Here is a 19058-nt window from a genome sequence, read left to right on the forward strand (position 1 = left end):
TAGTTTATGTCTCAGGCAACCCCTTCACCCTAATATCAAAGTGACTTTTATCACCATTTCTTTCTTACCAGCATCTTCAAAGGGCCATATTTGATTTCTTGAGCTGCAAGTGCATTTTTGAATGGAGTAGGTGTTCTTGGAGAACTCTCCAATATTGACCTCTTGATGGCTGGAGTTCTGAAACTTTTAAAATGAGCGAGAGAAAAAATTTGTTAAAGAGAATGTGTTTGAGCATCTTTGTTCTGACCCTATAATTCAATGGAAAAGTGACCTATAGTTAAAGACTGATGGATTTTATTAAATATTATCTTGTGATAATGCCATGAGTTCACACTATGCTATTTTACTTTTACGGAGGAAGCACATGTTTTAATAATTTAATGTAAAACAATAATCTAATAAATTGACTGTACATACATGACTGTTACCCATTCAGAAACTCTATAATGAAAAATACAAGTATTTTTCTAAACTAAAGAAAATCCAAATAAAATGCATCAACAAACAGGACTGTAACAAACAATCCAGCATTTTGTGCTGGCTGAGTCCTAAACTGGAAAAATAAACCCCAGTGAGTCTGAAAATACAATGTTAAAATAAAAAGGACTTACATATTGTTTTCCTTCTGAGGCTTAAAAGTTTGGTCTCTGTGAAGTGGTGTTGTAACAGACACTTTATGACCACAGAGTGGAGTGGAAGTTAAAGCAGGATTGTCCAGGTCCAGATTTTCATGGTTGGCTGAGGTGTTTAAGAACTGCAATTATGAAAAGAAAAAATAATATGAACACCTAGATGATGATTTTGCCTTTAAAAGTTAGTTTTGCTGAGCAAAAATGAAAAAAAAAAATCTTTCTAGATAATTAAAAGATTATTTTTATTGACCCACATATAATTGTATGTGTGGTTATTAGTGTCTGATTAGAGGATAAGGGTGTTAACTCATGAGCAGTTGGTTGAGAGAATCATGAAGCAAAAATTAGCATTTCTAGTGCTAGAAGTATGAACAAAAATTACTTTCTGTTCCAATAAGAAGCATTTACCACTACTCACAGAGCTAAATCTTAAGAACTCTATTCAGTTTTTAATCAAATAAACTGCAAATGACTTCAATCACCATTTGCCTAAGTAAGGCCTCAATAAAAATAGGAAAGGACTTCAGGAGTTGGCTCATAAAGCAAGGTGGTTTAATTCCATTAAGCTTTACGTAAGGTATTAGGCATGTTTTTAAATTAGTAAATAAAGTGTTTATTATAGGACACTGAACTCATTATCTCTCTGAAAATAGAGTACTCCATTTGCACAACACAAAATGAAAATTATAGCAAGCTATAAATGCACTGAATGTTCTGAAATGCAAGTATTGGACTGATTGAAAAGGAGACAGTTGTATTATTTAGGTAAAAATTCTGCATTGGGAGTGTGTCGCCTTAACCTCATTTCCATCTCTAATGTTTATGATTCTATGAATTTAGTGGCATCATTTCTCTGTTAGTTAAAGTTTTGCCAAAATATATATAACCCATTAGGCCTACTTGTGACAAATTAAAAAGATGCACATACAAAAATATAGTACATCTCAAAATATGTACTTAGATCGATCAATAATTTACATTTAAATATACCTAAATGCAAATGTAGCAGACCTTTAGATAAATAAAATGCATTTTATAAACTCCAATAAATTATTTTTCTCTCTTTAAGAACCATCATAAAAGAAAACCAAGAAATCCACAAAGAAAAAAAACCATGCTGACAGTGGTACAGCTGTGAAACAAAGCAACAAATGACAGGAAATTCGAAATGGAGACCAAGATGATCTTCATACACAAATTTTCTCCTCATCCCTGTCCCACCCCACCCCAAGAATCATTTGAATTTTCTGGCTGTTGTCAGTTCGTCTCACAATCTGCATGTTATTTAAATAAACAGAGTTTGGGTTTTTCTGGGTCAGTGAATCACACTGTGTAAATGGACATAGATGGGAAAGCGTTACAATGAACAGAAATGTTAAACTCTGGTAGTTGGAGGAATTAAAAGCAAGAGAAAGCAAACAACCATCTTCCCCTTCGAAACCACCAGGAATTAGAGACACAATAAAAAAAGAGAATCAACAGTTAGCTTGCTGATCATCTAAACTCAGTGGTGAAGACTAACAGCAGTAAGAAGATTCAAACATGGAGTGAAATCATCAAGTGCAACAGTAATTAGTCATTTGTTCCAAAGGATTAGTTTCTAAACTGTTAATACTCTGGTGACTTGAGAATTAGTAACATCTGTGCAGAAGACTTGATCTACCTGCGAGGGAGAGAAGGGTAGGCTTTTGACAGGGGAGCGCTTAGGAGTTGAACTGCTGACGTCAGCAAATATGAAGGAGCTACTGTGGCCACTGGCTAAGTGGCTGGAATGCCCTCTCTTTTTGCGAAGAATGACCAACGGAGCTGTGCTGCATTTTGAGGCAGATAAGGACTTTGGTGAGTCAAGAGAACCCTGACTCAACATTATTTTGCTCAAGTTTGTGCTAGGGTGTCCTTCAGGTCTACACGCATTGGCCTCTCTTTGCTGAAGCTGTAAGACTTTGCCTGAGGGAGTTTTGCTAGGCGAAGTGTCTGCTTCTTCAAAGAGTTCAAAACTGCTGAGATCACCCCATGATGAAGGATCCTGAAACAACGTGGGAGGCACGGAACTATAAGACAGGGTATAGTGCCACCTCATGAAAATACAGCATTACGATATGCCAGTAACAACAACAACAAAAAAGCCCTTCCCAATTTAATTCACTTTGACCCTAGTTTTTTGAGTAATATTATGAACACTTACTCATGTTTTTAATATATATACTGAGTATATTAACTGAATATTATTCCATTGGTGCTGGAAACCAAATTCATGAAAGTAGCAATGAGTCAAGTGATGTTCTACCACTATTAGCTACATCAATGTAGAGATAATACCTTCGTATTATGGAAAAATATGTTAATCAGTCTCCAAATTAATCTCATCCTCTCTCTAACCAGCATGCTTCAAACTACATGCTGAATGAGTGTAGCAAAGTTTGAAATGTGCACCCTAGTTGTTATAAATTAAGATGACACCTAACAACTCATTTCAATGTAATAGCTCTATTTCAACTGACATACCCAGAAATCACAGTGAACAAAGGCCAATGTTAAATGCAGTAAGCCACTCAGTATTAAATTAAGGTTTCCAGTTCTTTAAATATGCCATGCAAGCTTGTTAAGCTTTGAAAAGAGGCAGCTATTGATGCTATATAGGTCCCACAGCAAGGAAGAATTCCAGAAAAGCATATAGAAGCGTGCACAAATCATACATACGCCTACAGACTCCTGACACTTTTGTCATAATTGAATATCACTTATACCATTAAGCTGGTTTTGTTATCTCTAATTTGATTTCATTTTAAGAGAGAGTGTGTTATTAAGAGTCCATTTAAACTACTGAATTTTGTAGTTTGCCAAAAATTACTCCTCCCACACACACAAGGAGGAAAAAAAAAGAAATCCACATATTATATAAGATTAAATCACTCTTTGGGACTTGATACAAACAACCATGTGTTACTTTAAAAATAAGTTTCAAATCTTGCATTTATGTTGTTCAGAAAATAGAAATAAATATTGGGAGCTCCCAGCTCCACTCCCCTTACACCCAGAACGCACGCAAATTCACCTGAACTGACAGTTCTACTTACGGAATCTATTAACTGAAGTGTTTCTGCAAATTCTAAGAGATTCTTAACATTATCCAGGATGTTGCTCTGATGAACGATCATGCACCTTGCAGGGGATGCGCTTTCTTCAGGTAAGCAACCATGATCCACTGGCGGAGATGGAGTACAATGGTGATGCTCCCCCAAACAGGAAACAGGTGCACTGTCGCCATTAGTTCTGGTATTGTCAGCAATTGTGGTGCTGTGCCAGCCTGGGTAGCTTGATGTGTGGTTCTGTGTCTAAGGGAAGAAGAAAAAAAAAGGAGGGAAAAAAGGCAGAAGGAACTTAGCAATGAAATTGCACAAGGTGTCAGATGCTGCTGGAGGAAAGATAAAAGTAGTTGCATCATCTTAAAAACTTACGCCTATGAAACAATTGTCAAGATGTTTCCTTTCATCAATGCAAGACCTTGTAATGGTACATTTTATTTATCTTGAAAGTACCTCATTATTTAGATCCAATATTAGGTATCATGGGCATATATATTGTATATCCAATAAATTCATACTACTATGTTACTTCAAAAGTCCCATAAAGAGTCTACAAATCTTTGGCTGTGTGAAGCAAGAATTGGCAAGGATTCCCTGCTTAACACTCAGCTCTGTAAGAGGCTAAAGGATTTAAGAGTTAGAGTTGCTTTTGTTTGCATATCTCATCTTCTTCTATCCCTGTCTAACACTACAGCTTACACCAATGCAATGAAGAGGCTGTCAAATCAACGTGGTTAGGAAAGCAGAAGAGCAAATTAACAGAAGTTTCTTTCCAGTGTGATCATGCAACAGAAGAAATTGCAAAACATTAACTAAAGTTAAAAGTGGCCAAACTAACACATCATGCACACAATCGTTTTATTATTAACCAGAAAAAATTACTCATAAAAGTATCTGCTGGCTATCACTTATGTTCTAGGATGATTTTGGTTTATTTGCTTTAACTATATTATTACATAGAATAAGCTACTTATCTATTTTACCACCTATGCATGACAAAATGTGAGAATTCAGTAATAGCCAGCACAGGTTGCACACATGCAGCTAAAGGTTCTAACATTATTCACAGAAAAGTAAAACAAATTATCAAACATGCACCAAGTCTGAAGTTTACAAAGTATGTAATACACAGCTGAAGTAAGGAATGCAACAGAGAGGAAAAATCTAATGAACAGGCACTACATTTTCATTACATGAACCATTGCACACTTTCAGAAACACACATCTCCAGTAATATCAGATCTGGTGGGATTTACTCTGTTAACTTTAGTGTTATCACCCTTGTGGTAAAATGTAGAGCCCAAACTTGCTCCCGCTGACTTTGCAAAAGTAAAAATACCTGCAAATTGTTTAGTACCATAACATACATAAATTTATAAAGCAAATGCATATTAAATATGTGCTATGTTTCATTCTTTTAAAACAGAAATATAGAGCCTTGATTAGTGTCAGAGCCAGAGGGGGAGTAAAAAGGTAAAAAGACAAGCACTGGGGTAAAGCTGCTATCCCTCCATCCAAGCACACAGTGACAGTCTTACTGGTAATGCCTGCTGCCCTTTCAGTTCATTCTCAGTCGACATTAGTAGCAACTCTAATTCCTTTATTCGTTTTTCTTTCTCAGGGTCTTCATCATTATAGTGTCTCTGCAATTAAGAGTTAAGGGAAAAGAAAAGATAAAGGTCTGATTGGATGTTGCAACTAAAATGCTTATGGCTTGCCGTCCTGTGGTATCACAGCCAAATTAGCCTCAGAGGTAAAACAAATGTCAATTGTGTTTTCCACTGTAAAAATCCCTATTGAATTTCAATACAGACATTGAAATAGAAAAAGTGAAAGACATTACACTAAATGTCAGCTAATGTGTTTCAAATTTACCTCAAAAGAACTGATTATTAGCTATGTCAGAACTCCCTCCCCTTCCCCATTTTCTCTCTCCATCACTCAGAATGTTAAAAATGTTTTTTCAAGGTAAGAAGTTTGCATTTTAACTTCCATATCAAATGTTTAACAAATTGACTCGTGAAATGATCTTTAAACTATCTACCTGAATAGCTGCAGCGGCTGGCTGAGGGACATTGACAATATTTACATGCAGTGCTACTGGATATGGGATTTGACCAGGGACCTACGCCAAAACAGAAAAGACACTCAAAGTTATTCATTCCATTATGCAAGCTGCAGTGTGTGTTTGGGTTAAACTCAAGCATCCTGCAACTCCTGCATCTTACACTGAACATTTAAAATCCATAAGGCCCCTCTCTTCTAACTTGCAAGAAAACGGAGCTGCTTTTAACGAGTAAATACGACACTAAGCACTAGAGGAGGAAAGCCATTCAAATAAGAAGCACCCACCAGTTCTGAGAATGGATGAATAATTCAAAGAAAGTTATGCTTGTTACATGTTTTTAAACTGAAGTGCGAATGGGAAGCAGCTACAATCTAAAACCCCACTGCAATCCATACACAATTGTGTTTAAAGGTAGCAATAATTTTCATATTAGTTATTACCATAAAAGGATTTGGATTAAAATACAGTAATAATTAACTACTACAGAACAAATACTGAAGTCAATGAGAGAGTCACATAAAAATGGACTCCAGAATCAGGCCCAAGTATAGTTGAATTTCAACAAGTGCAATACTCACCACCATAAGAAATGCTATATCATATGCATTATAGTTGATGAGTTTGTTTTAAAAATTAAGATGTTAGAATGCTGTAGCACAAATGTATGAAAGCAGATTTACCTATTTTAGGGTTGTGTATGCCCATTACTGTAGTATAGGATACTCCAGTTCTGCAAAGAACTTGCTTAACTTTATGCATGTGAAGTCCCATTGACTTCAATGGAACATAAGCATGTTCTGAAGGTTAAGCACATGCTTAAAAGACTTGCGGAATCAGGGCCTGAGTGTCTAAGATCAGCATTCCTTATTTACCCTCATTCCTCCAGTCCATCCACTAAAGCGATAACAAAAACATCATTCTTCATCAATTTCAATGCAGATAGCTTAATCACAGATCTACATATTCAACAAAAAGTTTTCAGCAGCTTACATTTTGTGGCTCAGAGATGTGGTAATAGGAGTAGTCATTGTTAACTGGGGGTTGGGTGGCTGCTGGAAGCTGTGCAGAAGGTGGAGTGTGAGCAAATCCCATTAAGTGACTGTTTTTCTGAAAACTTGCGGCTAATGATGACTGGTTGGCTTTGGAAGATTCCTGAAGATAACCTTCCTGTTCAACCTTTCGACGCATTGTAGAATTCCAGTGGTTCTTGATAGCATTATCAGTTCTACAGAGGAACACATGCATATAAAGACTTTTTCATATAGAACTTTCAATTCAAATTCAGTGTTGTTGTAGCCATGTACGTCCCAAAATATTAGAGAGACAAGGAGGGTGAGGTAATATCTTTTATTGGATTAACTTCTTTGGTGAGAGAGACAAGCTTTTGAGCCACACAGAGTTCTGGACCTGAAGAAGAACTCTGTGTGGCTTGGAAGCTTGTCTCTCTCACCAAACAAGTTAATCCAATAAAAGATATTACCTCACCCACCTTGTCTCTATAATTCAAATTAAAGTTAGTTGACTGGAAACTGTTAGCATAGAGCATTTCTAAGAGTCCTCAATAAATTTGTTATAATTCAATGGTGCATGTAACACAGAAAGGTGTTCTACCTCCGCCTCCTAACCCATACTTCTTAAGCACAGATTTTTAACAATTCCAAATACAGATCAGCTCTCTCAGGTCATTGCACTTTGAAAGCAACTACCAGTGGGAATTTTCACCATAAGAATGTATGGGATAAGATGCAAGGATCTCTACTATGAACAGAGATTTACGGATCCAGTTCTGATGTTTCTCTTCAATTATATCTCACTGTGAGAAATTAATCACTTGAGGTCTACCTCATCTCCACTAGGTGAAGCAACTGGCATGTGGAGCAAAACCCACCTTTCAGGTTGCTTCATGCACCATTATTTTTTTGAAGCATTAACATTCCAATGGAATTTTGCTGCATTCTATTACTGTAAAAAGAAAGTGCAGGAACCAGCAGTGAAACAGTTAACCTCCAAGCGAATTTCATAACTGGGCAACTGAACAGTTATTAGGGAAAGGTTTTTTTTTAATTTCAGAAAACAAACTGTTTCAAGTATTCAATTGTGTGATTAGACAAAAACTATGAGAACTGTACTGTATTATTAAAATCGGTCTTGGGGTAACTCAAATACAACTCCTCTGTCTGAAAGCCTTTACTTCAACATCACTCAGTGTTATTAACTGTGGGTGTCTGTGGTACAAGGAAGGCTGCAATAAGATTGTAATGCTCTCCAAATGACAAGCCTATCTGTGGTTCTTCTCTCCAGCCAAAAAAGGCCATCACAGTTGTATTTTGGAGATGTTTTACCAACTACTGGAGTCTAGAGGGAAAAAATGTTGCTTGTTTATTTTGTATATTTGACAGCACTTTGTGTTTGGGCACTTTCACTGTTACCCCTGCAAAATCAGTAAGACCCCAACCCTGCACACTTACAGATGAGTAGTCCCATTGAAGCCAATAGAACAACTCATATGAATAAAGGTACTCATTCTACATAAGGATTTTCAGGATTGCAGTTTTAGTTAGTCAGTTTCCCTTAGTTTGTATTTGGATCATTCAGATAGCAATAGAGAAGAGTAAAACTCTCTAAAATATGGGGAAAATATTAATGTAAAGCCATCAAAACTGTCCGGGGCACCGGGCCAGGTATAGCTTGTGAAACAACTTTTAATTCATTGTTAAAAATACTGACTGGATTTCAGTTGACTGTGTCCCCTTAGCTGAATATAAACTTAGTTTCACTTGTAGAGTCTGATCTTGCACCATTAAGTCAACAGAAGTTTTGACAAATACTCCAACACAAACAAGATTAGACCCACACTTAGGAAAGCCCTGATGATTTGCTATGGTTACTATTTCTTCATCCAGTGGCAAATATTTTAAAAAATATTTCTCCATATACCTGGTCCCATTTAGATCAATGGCACTAGGATTTGGCTCAAAACATTTTGGTTTATAACATGCAATTCTTTCAGTGTACTAAGATGACATCTGAAACAGACTGCTCAGACTCAAAACCTTCTTTTCCCTATTTAAGGGCTACTATATGTCATTACCGTCCAGGCAGCAACTTTGCAATTTCTGCCCATCTGTTTCCCAGCCTCTTGTGTGCCTGGTAAATAATTCTATCTTCTTCTTCAGTCCAGGAGGTTTTCTTTACTTCTGGATTCAAATGGTTGTGCCACCTCTCCCTGCATTGTTTTCCAATCCTCCCCTTCAAGTGCTTAGCAATAACAGACCAGCGCTTTGGGCCATATTTTTGCACAAGTTCTATCACCTTCAAAGAAACACACAAGAACCGCCCATATTTTAGTGTTACATAATGAATTAGTGCAATCATTCTGTGATGCTGCAATATTTTCAATGAAGTTTCTCAAAACCGCTGTAGTAGAGCAGATGTGTAGGCACTGCTTCGTATTTTCTATTTATATATTTACCCAAAAGGAAAAGGCTTTGGTAATATCAAAGGCATTTCTAGCGTACATTTAGATTTGCAGCATTAAAGTATTAATTATTTGATTTGTGTAGAGCACTTTGAAACTGTACCAGGAAGCACTATATAAATGCTAAGTATTAATATTATTGGGACCAGTCTTCAAATCCTTCCTCAGGCAGTACTCCCACTGAAGTCATTGAAGTCTAGATGAGTTTTATCTCAGTTATGACTGCAGTATTGGGCCTATCATTAAGTATTATTTAAAATATGAGGCTGAAGGAAAAGTTGATTACCCGCTGATCTTCTTCTTTAGTCCATGGACCTTTGATAAGTTCAGGATTTAGTACTTTCTGCCATCGATGCTGGCACTGCACATCTGTCCGATTCTAATTGCACATAACATATACAAATTAATCACTTCTCAAATATGAAATAATTGCAATATTTCTTTCTAGGTGCACTTGCTCCCCAAACAGATCCTCTATGTATCTCATACTATTAATACAATGAAGCTATATGGGAATGACTGAGACAAGCTTGAAATGAGGGTCCTCAGCAATCAATGGCTGGTAAGTACTCTGCACATTAAACTAGAAAAGCATCTTTTCCATAATTGTCACTGTATCATGGTAACTAAACAAACTTATCCTTTAACATCTATTAAAGATAGTTTTAAAGAATAAGTGTTATGTTATCTGTAGAATTTGAACAACAGTAAGAGATCACAAAAGAGATCTCATATTTTATAAGTAGCATTTACTATTGATGAAAGCTAGGTTTTTTTTCTGTACTAAGACATTTTTGTTTCACTCACAGGTCAACCATCTGTTCTATAACAAATCCCTCAAAAAGTCTTTTTACATTTCCCCTCCCCCATCTGAGATGAGTACTGAGAAATAAAATTGAGCATAAAAGTTAAGAAATGCAGCTATAATACAGTAAGATGCCTTAGTGAATATCTTAAGTTCCAGTTTGTGGGGGGCTTCAGATCACATGAAAACGTAGTTAAGAAATAACCTCTCCCCTGTCCCTTACTTGAAAATGGGTGATAAAGAGTTGTCATCTCTACAAACAAAAACAGAAACAATGCCCACTTACAGGAAGGAAATTGGCAATAACTTTCCAGTCTTCTGTACCATTCTGTTCCACGAGTTTCTTTAGTTTTTCATCCTAGTTTTTCATAAAGACAACATCATTAATGCTCCAATTACTTAGTGTTGCAACTACAATATATCAGCCAAGCTAAGGTAAAAAAAGAAAATACTCCACGTTGCTGAATTTTTATGGATCCACTTCTTTCAGGGATCCAGTACTGACATAAAAGGGAAGTCTCTGGCCTGATTATGCTTTTTTTCTTGCCAAATACACCTCCTCATTCAGCAGATATTTTTTCTTTGGTTATGGGCAGGAACTTAAATATATTTTCTGGGCTTCTGGACTATGCAAATTATGCTGATCTGCATTTTACCAGCTAAGGCAATTTAAATTATTATTTTTGGGCTGGTATTTTCAAAGAAGTCTAAAGGAATTAGATGTCCAATGTCCATTGAAATTCAATAGGATACAGGTTGCATACCCCCTTAGGCTGTTTTCAAAAAGCTTTAAAGATTTTAAGGGCAATGTTCATCACAATACTGCATAAGATTCTATACTGAATGCATAACATAAGTAATCCGCCATATTTACTGCTGGTGTAAATGGGCAAAACTCCTAAATGGGTGAAACTCCATTTACTTCAAAGGAGTTTTGAATATTTTTATCAGAAGAGAATTTGGCCCAATATCCTAAAAGGAAAGTCCAGTAATGTAGGCCCTAAAGATCAAAAACAGCCCGTTCAAAATACCAAGAAGAACAAAGGTACTGTAATAGCAATTCAAGCTTTTAAAAAACCATACATGAAGTGGCCTGCTAATGTTTAAAGATCAGTATGAATCACTGGTGTTGAACAAGCCCAAATATCATTCAAATAATTGAATTAACACATTTCACACAAAAATTAAACCATTGTAAATGACCATGGATTATCCACCTCTGTAAATGAACTTTTTATTACTATAATTTGCACAGAAAATAAACACAAGAGCACTAAAAGCTACCAAAGCATACTCTCTTATATTCAGTCTTTCAAAAGGGGAAAACATCTTTAATGTCAGTTTGTAGTACAGAATAGATGTTTCTTACAGATTTTAGTTATGGGCCCTGTGGAATCACAACTCCATTATTAAAACACAAACTTCAGATGATCCACTTATTTGTAATAAGAGTGCAGAAGTTTGCACCATAGTTGTTTGCTGCTGTTAAGATACTGAATAGACGTCATTTCTCACATAGCAACCATTTTCAAACAAAAGAGCCAGCAGTAACAATCAAACATTGCTACAGGTAATTTTAAAATTGTCATATCCTGACAACTTAATACAGTAGTTTGAACACCTGTCCTGTATAACAGTCTTGCTGGAGTCAAGGATCAGTATTTAAACTGTTTGTTTTTTAAAAAACAACAACTCTCAAAGTTACATCTAATTATGTATATAGCAAAATTCTGCCCTCATACATATGCATGAAATTCACACTGAACTTGATATCTAATGAAATCTGCATCTGATAGAAGAATTTGACCCATTTTCTCTCTCTTTTTAACCCAAACGTAGTAAGTGACCCTTTATTTACCTCTTCACGGGTCCACCTGGTTTTTCCTAAATGACGTTTTCCAGCCTTAGGAAGCAGACCATCGTAGTCATGATCATACATCTCAACATCTTCATCGTCATCATCACTACTATATATACTACAAAAAGAAACAGGAGGCGACTTAGAGTGGAACATGAAGACTTACGTTACTGAATTACAAAATATATGAAAAACAACAATCTTTACAAAGGTTATACAGATAAAAGTTTGAAAACTTGCACAACAAGATTTTGTTCTGCATTCTGTTCTACTATTCTGAACAGGTTCTGCTGTTTTTGGTATCCACAGATACAAGCAAAGGGCTGGCAACCTTCTTATTACTGTACATGTTTAGACCTGCTCAGACTGTTAGATCAGTGGCAACTTACACACTTGGCAGCCTTTCAACCAATGAAAGTTTCAAATTAAAATACAATGTTTAGGACAATAAAGAGAACAAGAGGCTATGTCCTCTACACAAGTGCATATGCAAAATCTTTAACTTGTGCTACATATTTTGAAGAGTGCTTAATGTTTTTATATATTTGATGAAGTAGCTGGTTACACAATTCCCAAATGGTATTTTATGTACAAATATAAAAATAGTAAAATTATTCAATAATATACTTAGTCATCATTTTGGTATTAGAAGACCAAAAATATTGAAGGGCACAGGTTTTTCAAAACTAATTAAAATAAAGGCCATCAAGTGATCACACTATTTTGTAAATAAACTCTTATCAAATATGTCACAGTTCATGGTCGAGTATAGACAAAGCTGAAGACAAGTACAATATAAGATCTCCATAGTAACCACATGAATGATCAAGTCTCCTTATACTGAGTATTTTGCTAACTTTACTACCTCTATCCCATTTCTAAATACTTCATACTGTTTTTGAAATACTCCAGTCCTCACCTAATTCATGACTAAGGGATTTCCCCAGAGGCTATCTATGGGTAAAAAGGAATCTATTACTGTTTTCACAAACAGCATTCACCCTATCCCGCTAGCTAAAATTGAAATGTTTTGCAATAGGAGTTGTCTTTCTGTTGGGTAAAGTATTATTTCCAACTTTAAGATACAAACATCACTTTTGAAACTTCAAAGAGATGACATCTACAGTACTACAGAAAAAACAATGTAGTATTTGACTAATGATCATAATATATGGAAAAATCTTTAGATAAAATTTTAAAAACCTTTTTTTGATAAACAGCCATATTAATAAGTCCACACTAACAACACTTCAATTAAGGATGGATCAGACACTATTCTTCCTGTTAACCTTGTTTTTCAGAGACTTTTTTTGGGGGGGGGGCAGGGGTCATTAAGCTGAAGTTCAATGTACAGGTTGCTAGACATGATGCAAGTACTACCAAACGTCAAGCAATCAAAAAGCTTAAAAGAAAGTATATTAGGTTAAAATAACATTAAGTCTTCAGCCTGGTCTTCTGGCACATGTTGTGTATCAAGGAAAATCGCTATTTAAGAGGTTTTTCAGTATCTGCAGTGATGCATGTGGCCTATTTGACAGCAAGTCCCAAATGGCTAACAAACTGACAAAACAAGTCTCCTAATTCCATTCTTAATTTACTACCACTGTACCTAGGTAAGGTGGCACATGTGACTAGATCAGGGTTCTCAAACTAGGGGTCGTGACCTCTCAGGAGCTTGCGAGGTTATTACATGGGGAGTAGCCTGAGCTGCCAGCCTCCATCCCAATCCCCACTTCACCTCCAGCATTTATAATAGTGTTAAATATTTTAAAAAGTGTTTTTAATTTAGAAGGAGGGGTTGCATTCAGAGGCTTGCTGTGTGAAAGGGGTCACCAGTACAAAAGTCTGAGAACCACTGGACTAGATAGTTCACTCACAAAGACATGTAGAATATTTAGGAATAGCTAGGTACTTCAACTCAACTCAATCCTTCAACTCAAAAGAGTAGTTATTCACAGTAGTAGTCTCACTGACTACAGTAGGACTACTTACATGAGTAAAGGTTGCAGGGTCCTATTTCTTTGCTTTTATTTTTTTTTAAAGTTAGGTTTTCTTTTCTAAGTGACACATGGAGACAATTGTGTGACTGCTTTTAATGTTAAAAGAAGTTTTGTAGCTAAATACCCATGTATCATTTTGAAAATTGGTAGTCACTGATATTGAAAGTACCAGGTACAGCCAGCAGGGTGATATCTCCAGTGCTGCCAAATGTTCCAGGTACATCAATGGACATGGCACATGTGAAACTGGAGTAGAAGATTAGTGATGAAAAGGTTAACATTATTTTATTGTAATGTTTATAATCTAAATTATTTCCTTACCTAGGAAGGACTTTATTGTGGCATACAGAATGAGTAACTCCCATTCTGTGTCCCCTGTGGCAGGAAAATTCGGCCTGGGGGGCGGGGTTATAGGATGATCTGCACCATATTTAACAAATCTGGTTTCTAGCATATACCTGAAACATTTTTTAAAATATCTGCCTGAACACAATCTGGCCCCAACAACAAATGCACTTGCTAATTACCAGTGGAGTGGACTAAGTGAAAGGGTTAATGATGCCCCACATGCTAGTTTTCAGTGCTTTTAAATACTCTACATTTTTGTCAAGGAAACCAAATTGTGCAATGATAAAAAAGGGGGTGGGGGTGGAGAGGAAATGACTTGCTACTGTGATTGAAGAAACTGGGCACAAACAACCGAGGGGAATCCACTTTCGTTGTTTTGACTAATCCACCTTGCCGACATCTCCTTTCAGAGCACTTCACGGAGCTGTAATCTAGCGCTTCCCTTCTCGCACCAGTACATCCCCTTCGTAACCAGAGGGAAAGTATCTGGCGCTCCGCGAGCACGAACCACCACCACTCGTGCTAGGAAGGACCATTCTGAAAGCTGCTAAGCAGCTCCACTTTCCTCCCGGCTCGCCCGCTCATTCAGTTCCTGTAAAGAGCAACTGACCCTTTCGTTTTGCAGGCCTGGCTTCCTCCACCACTCCTGATACGCTCATTCCGCCACTCTGCAAAGTCAAAATAAAATACAGACTACCCACTAGGCTCTCACCCCCCAGCACTACCACCTCCCATTTCGCCTCAAGAGGGAGGCGCAAGCGAGGCGGAGACACATGCACGGTGACTGTGTGTCTGTCTCTCTGGAAGGACAGGATGAGTCATTCATAGCCTGTCCGTCCTAGTAACACACTCGCTCTCTCATATTCAAGTAACAACCTAGTTTGCACCGAACCCCCACCCCGAGCCTCCTTCTAGATTTCACACTCTGGGCAATTTAAAACCCCTTTTTTAAGCCAGCGATCGGTCACAAGAGGGAAAAACTGCGGGGGAAGGGGATTTGCTTTTCTGTCGCAAGCCGTGGGGGGGCTGGACAGAAAGGAAAAAGACTCTCCACGTGTCCGACCGCCAGTCCAGAGATAATTAGAAAACAATCCTCCTGCACTGTGTGTGTCTGTAACAGCAGCAACCACGAGGCGCTCAGACCTCTCCCTTCCAGTTCGCAGCACGCCACCCGCCAGAGGGAAGGGAGCAGCAGGGAGCAGTAACCCCCAGCCCCCCGTCCCCCCCGCCACCACAACACAGCTCGGGGTCTGCTGTCCCCTGCCCTTGTCCCGTGCAATAGCCCATTCCCCAAGAGGAGGAAAACAGCAACGGGAGCAGCCACATGACAGCTGCTGCCAAACGCCCCTCTCTCCTTCTTCTCTCCCCACCCCACCCCCCTCCTGCCAAAGTCTAAGAGTTGCTCTCATCGCGCTGCTGAAAAGCTTGCTCGGGCTCCGACATGTGCGGAGCGGCGTGTGCATTACAAATAAAAGCCTTGCAGGGCATAATTATAAACCGAGAGATGAGCGGGGCAGAGTTGGAGTCATTAAAAGAAAGACTCTGCAACTGAAAAAAAAAAAAAAAAAAAAAAAAAAAAGGTTTGCTCCCTCCCCAGCACCTCCTTTTCACGCCGCCTGTCTGCCACCCACCTGACATCCCACCTCCACAAAGAATGAATGAAACGGGAATGAACTACCTGCAGCCACTAAACAAGTCCGACATTTTTGGGCTTACATCTGCCATCTGCTTAGCTCCTCCAGCCCAAACAGACCGCAGAGCAGCTCGGCACAGATCGCTGAAGGCAACAAGTCCAAGTGGGAATCCTGCCCCCCCCCTTTTCACCCCATCTTTCTAATTTGTAGCCACGCGCGCCATGCATGGTCCTAGGAAATTTCTGTCTGAGCAACTTACAAAATGCATTGCAAATTGCAATCTTCCCAACATCCTAAGTCCTTTTTTTGGGAGGGGAGGAAGTGGGGGTGGTAGAGAAGGGAGTACGGGGGGATTCCTAATATGCTATTCATTTGGTCTTGCAGGGTCTGTTTAGGTTTCCCTCTCCCCTTCCCCGTGCAGAGACTGACAGGCGTGGGGAGGATCTGGCAAACCACTCCTGCAAAAACTAACAAAAAAATAATAATAACCCAAATAAACCTCTCTATCCGTAGGCTATTAAACATACACACACACAAATGCTTTAATGCTGCAAAGAATTTACCTGTGCCTGGGTCTCCTGGCCATCCTGGGACTAGCCACTGGGGGAGGAAGGGGGGACCTGTGCTGGCTGAAGTGCTTTGCTTTCTGTGCTGCTTAAAAGTGCTCCACCGCCGCACAGTGAAGTTTTCAGGAGCAGCAGTAGGAGGAGGAGGAGGAGGAAACAGGTTGAGATTAAAGAGTAAACTCTGTAAACAGAGATGCCATCAAACAAAGGGCTTTTTTGGACACTCCCACTCCCGCCAAATCTGGCGCCCCTGCGATGTGCGCAAGCGCCTCTCTGAGCACGCCTCTCAGCGCTGCTGGGGTTTTATTGCAGTGCCCGCGGTCCCCGGCTGGCTGAGAAGCGGCTTCCAGCCGTGCCGCCTCTCCCTCTCCCTCTGCGTGGCTGGGAGCCCGCGCGACGGCGGCGGCCAGGAGCGGGGCAAGGGGGAGGGAGCGCGGCAGCAGGAGAGGCGCCTTTTGCTGCACAATCCCCGCTCAGCAGCATCAAGTCCCCATGACTCCCCCCCAAGTCGTCCCTGGGCAGCAGAGCTAAGAGGGGCCGCTCTCAGCCCCCGCTGCCCCGCGCCAGCTCTCCGGGGGGTTGATGCGAAAGAACTGTGTAGTAATTAAACAACCCCCACACTAGAGGAGGGAGGACTTGAGCTGGGTGCATTTCAGAGCAAGGCGCACAGCCCCAATGGTGTGACATGTCCCTCAGCCGAATGGCCACAGCCTGAGAGGAGCCCCCTCTGGGGTGCGTCCCTGGCACGCGGGTGCGAGGGACAGGGGGTCCAGGTGTGGGTGGGGTGCGGGGGTCCTGCTTCTGCAAGCCTGTGCGGGATGTGGTGGGTCTGAATCTGCCTGTGTGGCGGTGGAGTAGGATTGGCTGGATAGAGCTCTCTCTGTGTGTGTGTGTATCATTATGTGTATGTGTGAGTCTGTGTGTGGTGTGTGACTCTGACTCTGGGTTACTCTGAGCTGTGTGTGAGTAGTTCATTCAGTGGAAGGGGGAAATGTCCCCGGCTCAAAGTGCACCTGTTTCTTGTTTGCTTGTTTAGCTTTAGTTTGCTCTGGTTCAAAAGGGTTTACATTGAAAAACCAAAACGAAGGGAGTGAAGCCCAGTAGTTTGTAAGGGACGAACCATTGTTTGTTTGGGTTTGTGTTGCTGCTGGTGTAGGAGGCTGATTTTTGCTGGAGTTTGTCATGCAGTCCCGCTGGGGATTTTTACTCTCGTTCCTCTTGCTGCTGCCGGGACCTGGACTGTGCCTGTTGCTGCAGCTTGCCTTCCCCCTTTTAGCAGAGGTAGTGGGTGTCCGATGAGCTCCAGAAAACTTTTTTTTTGATACATAAATGAGTCACAATTTGAAAATGGTGAAACATGCAAAGTTCCCAGGCTACTCTGCAAGTTACAACTCAGACACCTGTGGTGTTCCTCAGTTTATGGACCCTGCCACGAAAGGCTTAGTTTATGAATGAACGTTTCTTGCCTTCATTCCGTCTGGGGGACAATGGAGCCATAAGCACCCTGAGCACTTTCAGTTTTATGGACTCTAAAGTGTCAGGCTATTTTTAAAGAACAAGACCACAAAAGATCCACATTCTAAGATGTGCACTTTAAAATTACCCAGGCAAATCATCAGAAGGATACTCAGACTGAAAGCGCACCCAAAAGAATGACAATTTATGAGTTCTCGGTGGTGTTGTTCCTCTCTGAATCTAACCGTGCACTCTTCAAAACCTTCCAAACTTGCTGAGCCAGAGGCCTGAGCTCACGTCACTCCAAGTTCTTTAGGGCTTTTTAGAAGTGGAAGACTTCTTTCAAGATAGTCGTGAATAAAATGCAAAGTGTAAAGCATATAACACAGTCATTCATAATAAACAGCCACATACTGTAGCCCTTGCAGTTATGTAGACTTTTTAATTGGAGCAGTTAACACACTAGTGACTGCAACATTTTATGTTTACATACATGCCTGTTTAATTCTGTATATATTTCATAATATAATTTGTCTTAATATCTGTGTGTGAATTGTCTGTCAGGGACACTCCCTAGATTGTTAGGAGTCAGAAGTCATGACGTCATCGGAAACATGAACTTCAATAAATTAGCAGTAAGGTGTTCTCACTGCAGCTTTGCTACTGACTCACTATGTGACCTTGGGCAAACCCCTTTGCCATTCTGTGCTTCTGTTTGGCCATTTGCATAATGGGTCTAATTTCCTAATTCCCAAGGTTGTTAGGTTTAACATATTATTTTTTGTAAAGTACACTGAAATTCTCAGATAAAAAGGGAATAATAAGAATAATAAATGCTGACATACTAAAAAGCCAAGGACCCATTCTAGCATCCCTTGAAGTCACCACCCATTGACTTCAAGAGAAGTTGTATTGGCAATTCAGGGAGGGCAAGAACTACTCATGGCCTCAGAGTTTCTTCTGGTAAAGAAATCCTTTTGGAGTCGGGGGGTAGACTGCAGAGGACAAAGCTTATTATACTGTAGTATCTTAATGCAGTTCTTAAGGGACTGATAAAAATTGGTTACTGAGCAGCGGTGCTGATGGTTTATTAAAAGTGTTCCATAGGAAGTTGATGGCAATTAAGTT

At 39.4% G+C, this 19058-nt stretch overlaps 1 protein-coding gene across 8 annotated transcripts in view; it reads right to left on the reverse strand.

Annotated features, from left to right (window-relative positions):
* Positions 1 to 16588, reverse strand: part of MYB (MYB proto-oncogene, transcription factor) — a 33650-nt gene extending 17062 nt beyond the window's left edge. The window contains exons 1-12 of one of the 8 annotated variants that reach the window (XM_054021300.1): positions 16473 to 16588; positions 11928 to 12045; positions 10356 to 10427; positions 9551 to 9643; positions 8878 to 9098; positions 6777 to 7011; positions 5763 to 5843; positions 5257 to 5361; positions 3710 to 3967; positions 2296 to 2658; positions 612 to 754; positions 69 to 183 (exon numbers count right to left, since the gene is read on the reverse strand). In XM_054021300.1, coding sequence (XP_053877275.1) covers positions 69 to 183; positions 612 to 754; positions 2296 to 2658; positions 3710 to 3967; positions 5257 to 5361; positions 5763 to 5843; positions 6777 to 7011; positions 8878 to 9098; positions 9551 to 9643; positions 10356 to 10427; positions 11928 to 12045; positions 16473 to 16495 — 1827 coding nt within the window. In that variant the 5' untranslated portion in view covers positions 16496 to 16588. Of the gene's footprint in view, positions 1 to 68; positions 184 to 611; positions 755 to 2295; positions 2659 to 3709; positions 3968 to 5256; positions 5362 to 5762; positions 5844 to 6776; positions 7012 to 8877; positions 9099 to 9550; positions 9644 to 10355; positions 10428 to 11927; positions 12145 to 16472 lie in introns of those variants that run through there. The other 7 variants (XM_054021305.1, XM_054021299.1, XM_054021306.1 and 4 more) reach the window with 7 other exon arrangements.
* Positions 16589 to 19058: the final 2470 nt, after the last annotated feature.

This window comes from Malaclemys terrapin, chromosome 3 (genome assembly GCF_027887155.1).
Source record: "Malaclemys terrapin pileata isolate rMalTer1 chromosome 3, rMalTer1.hap1, whole genome shotgun sequence".
NCBI lineage: Eukaryota > Metazoa > Chordata > Testudines > Emydidae > Malaclemys > Malaclemys terrapin.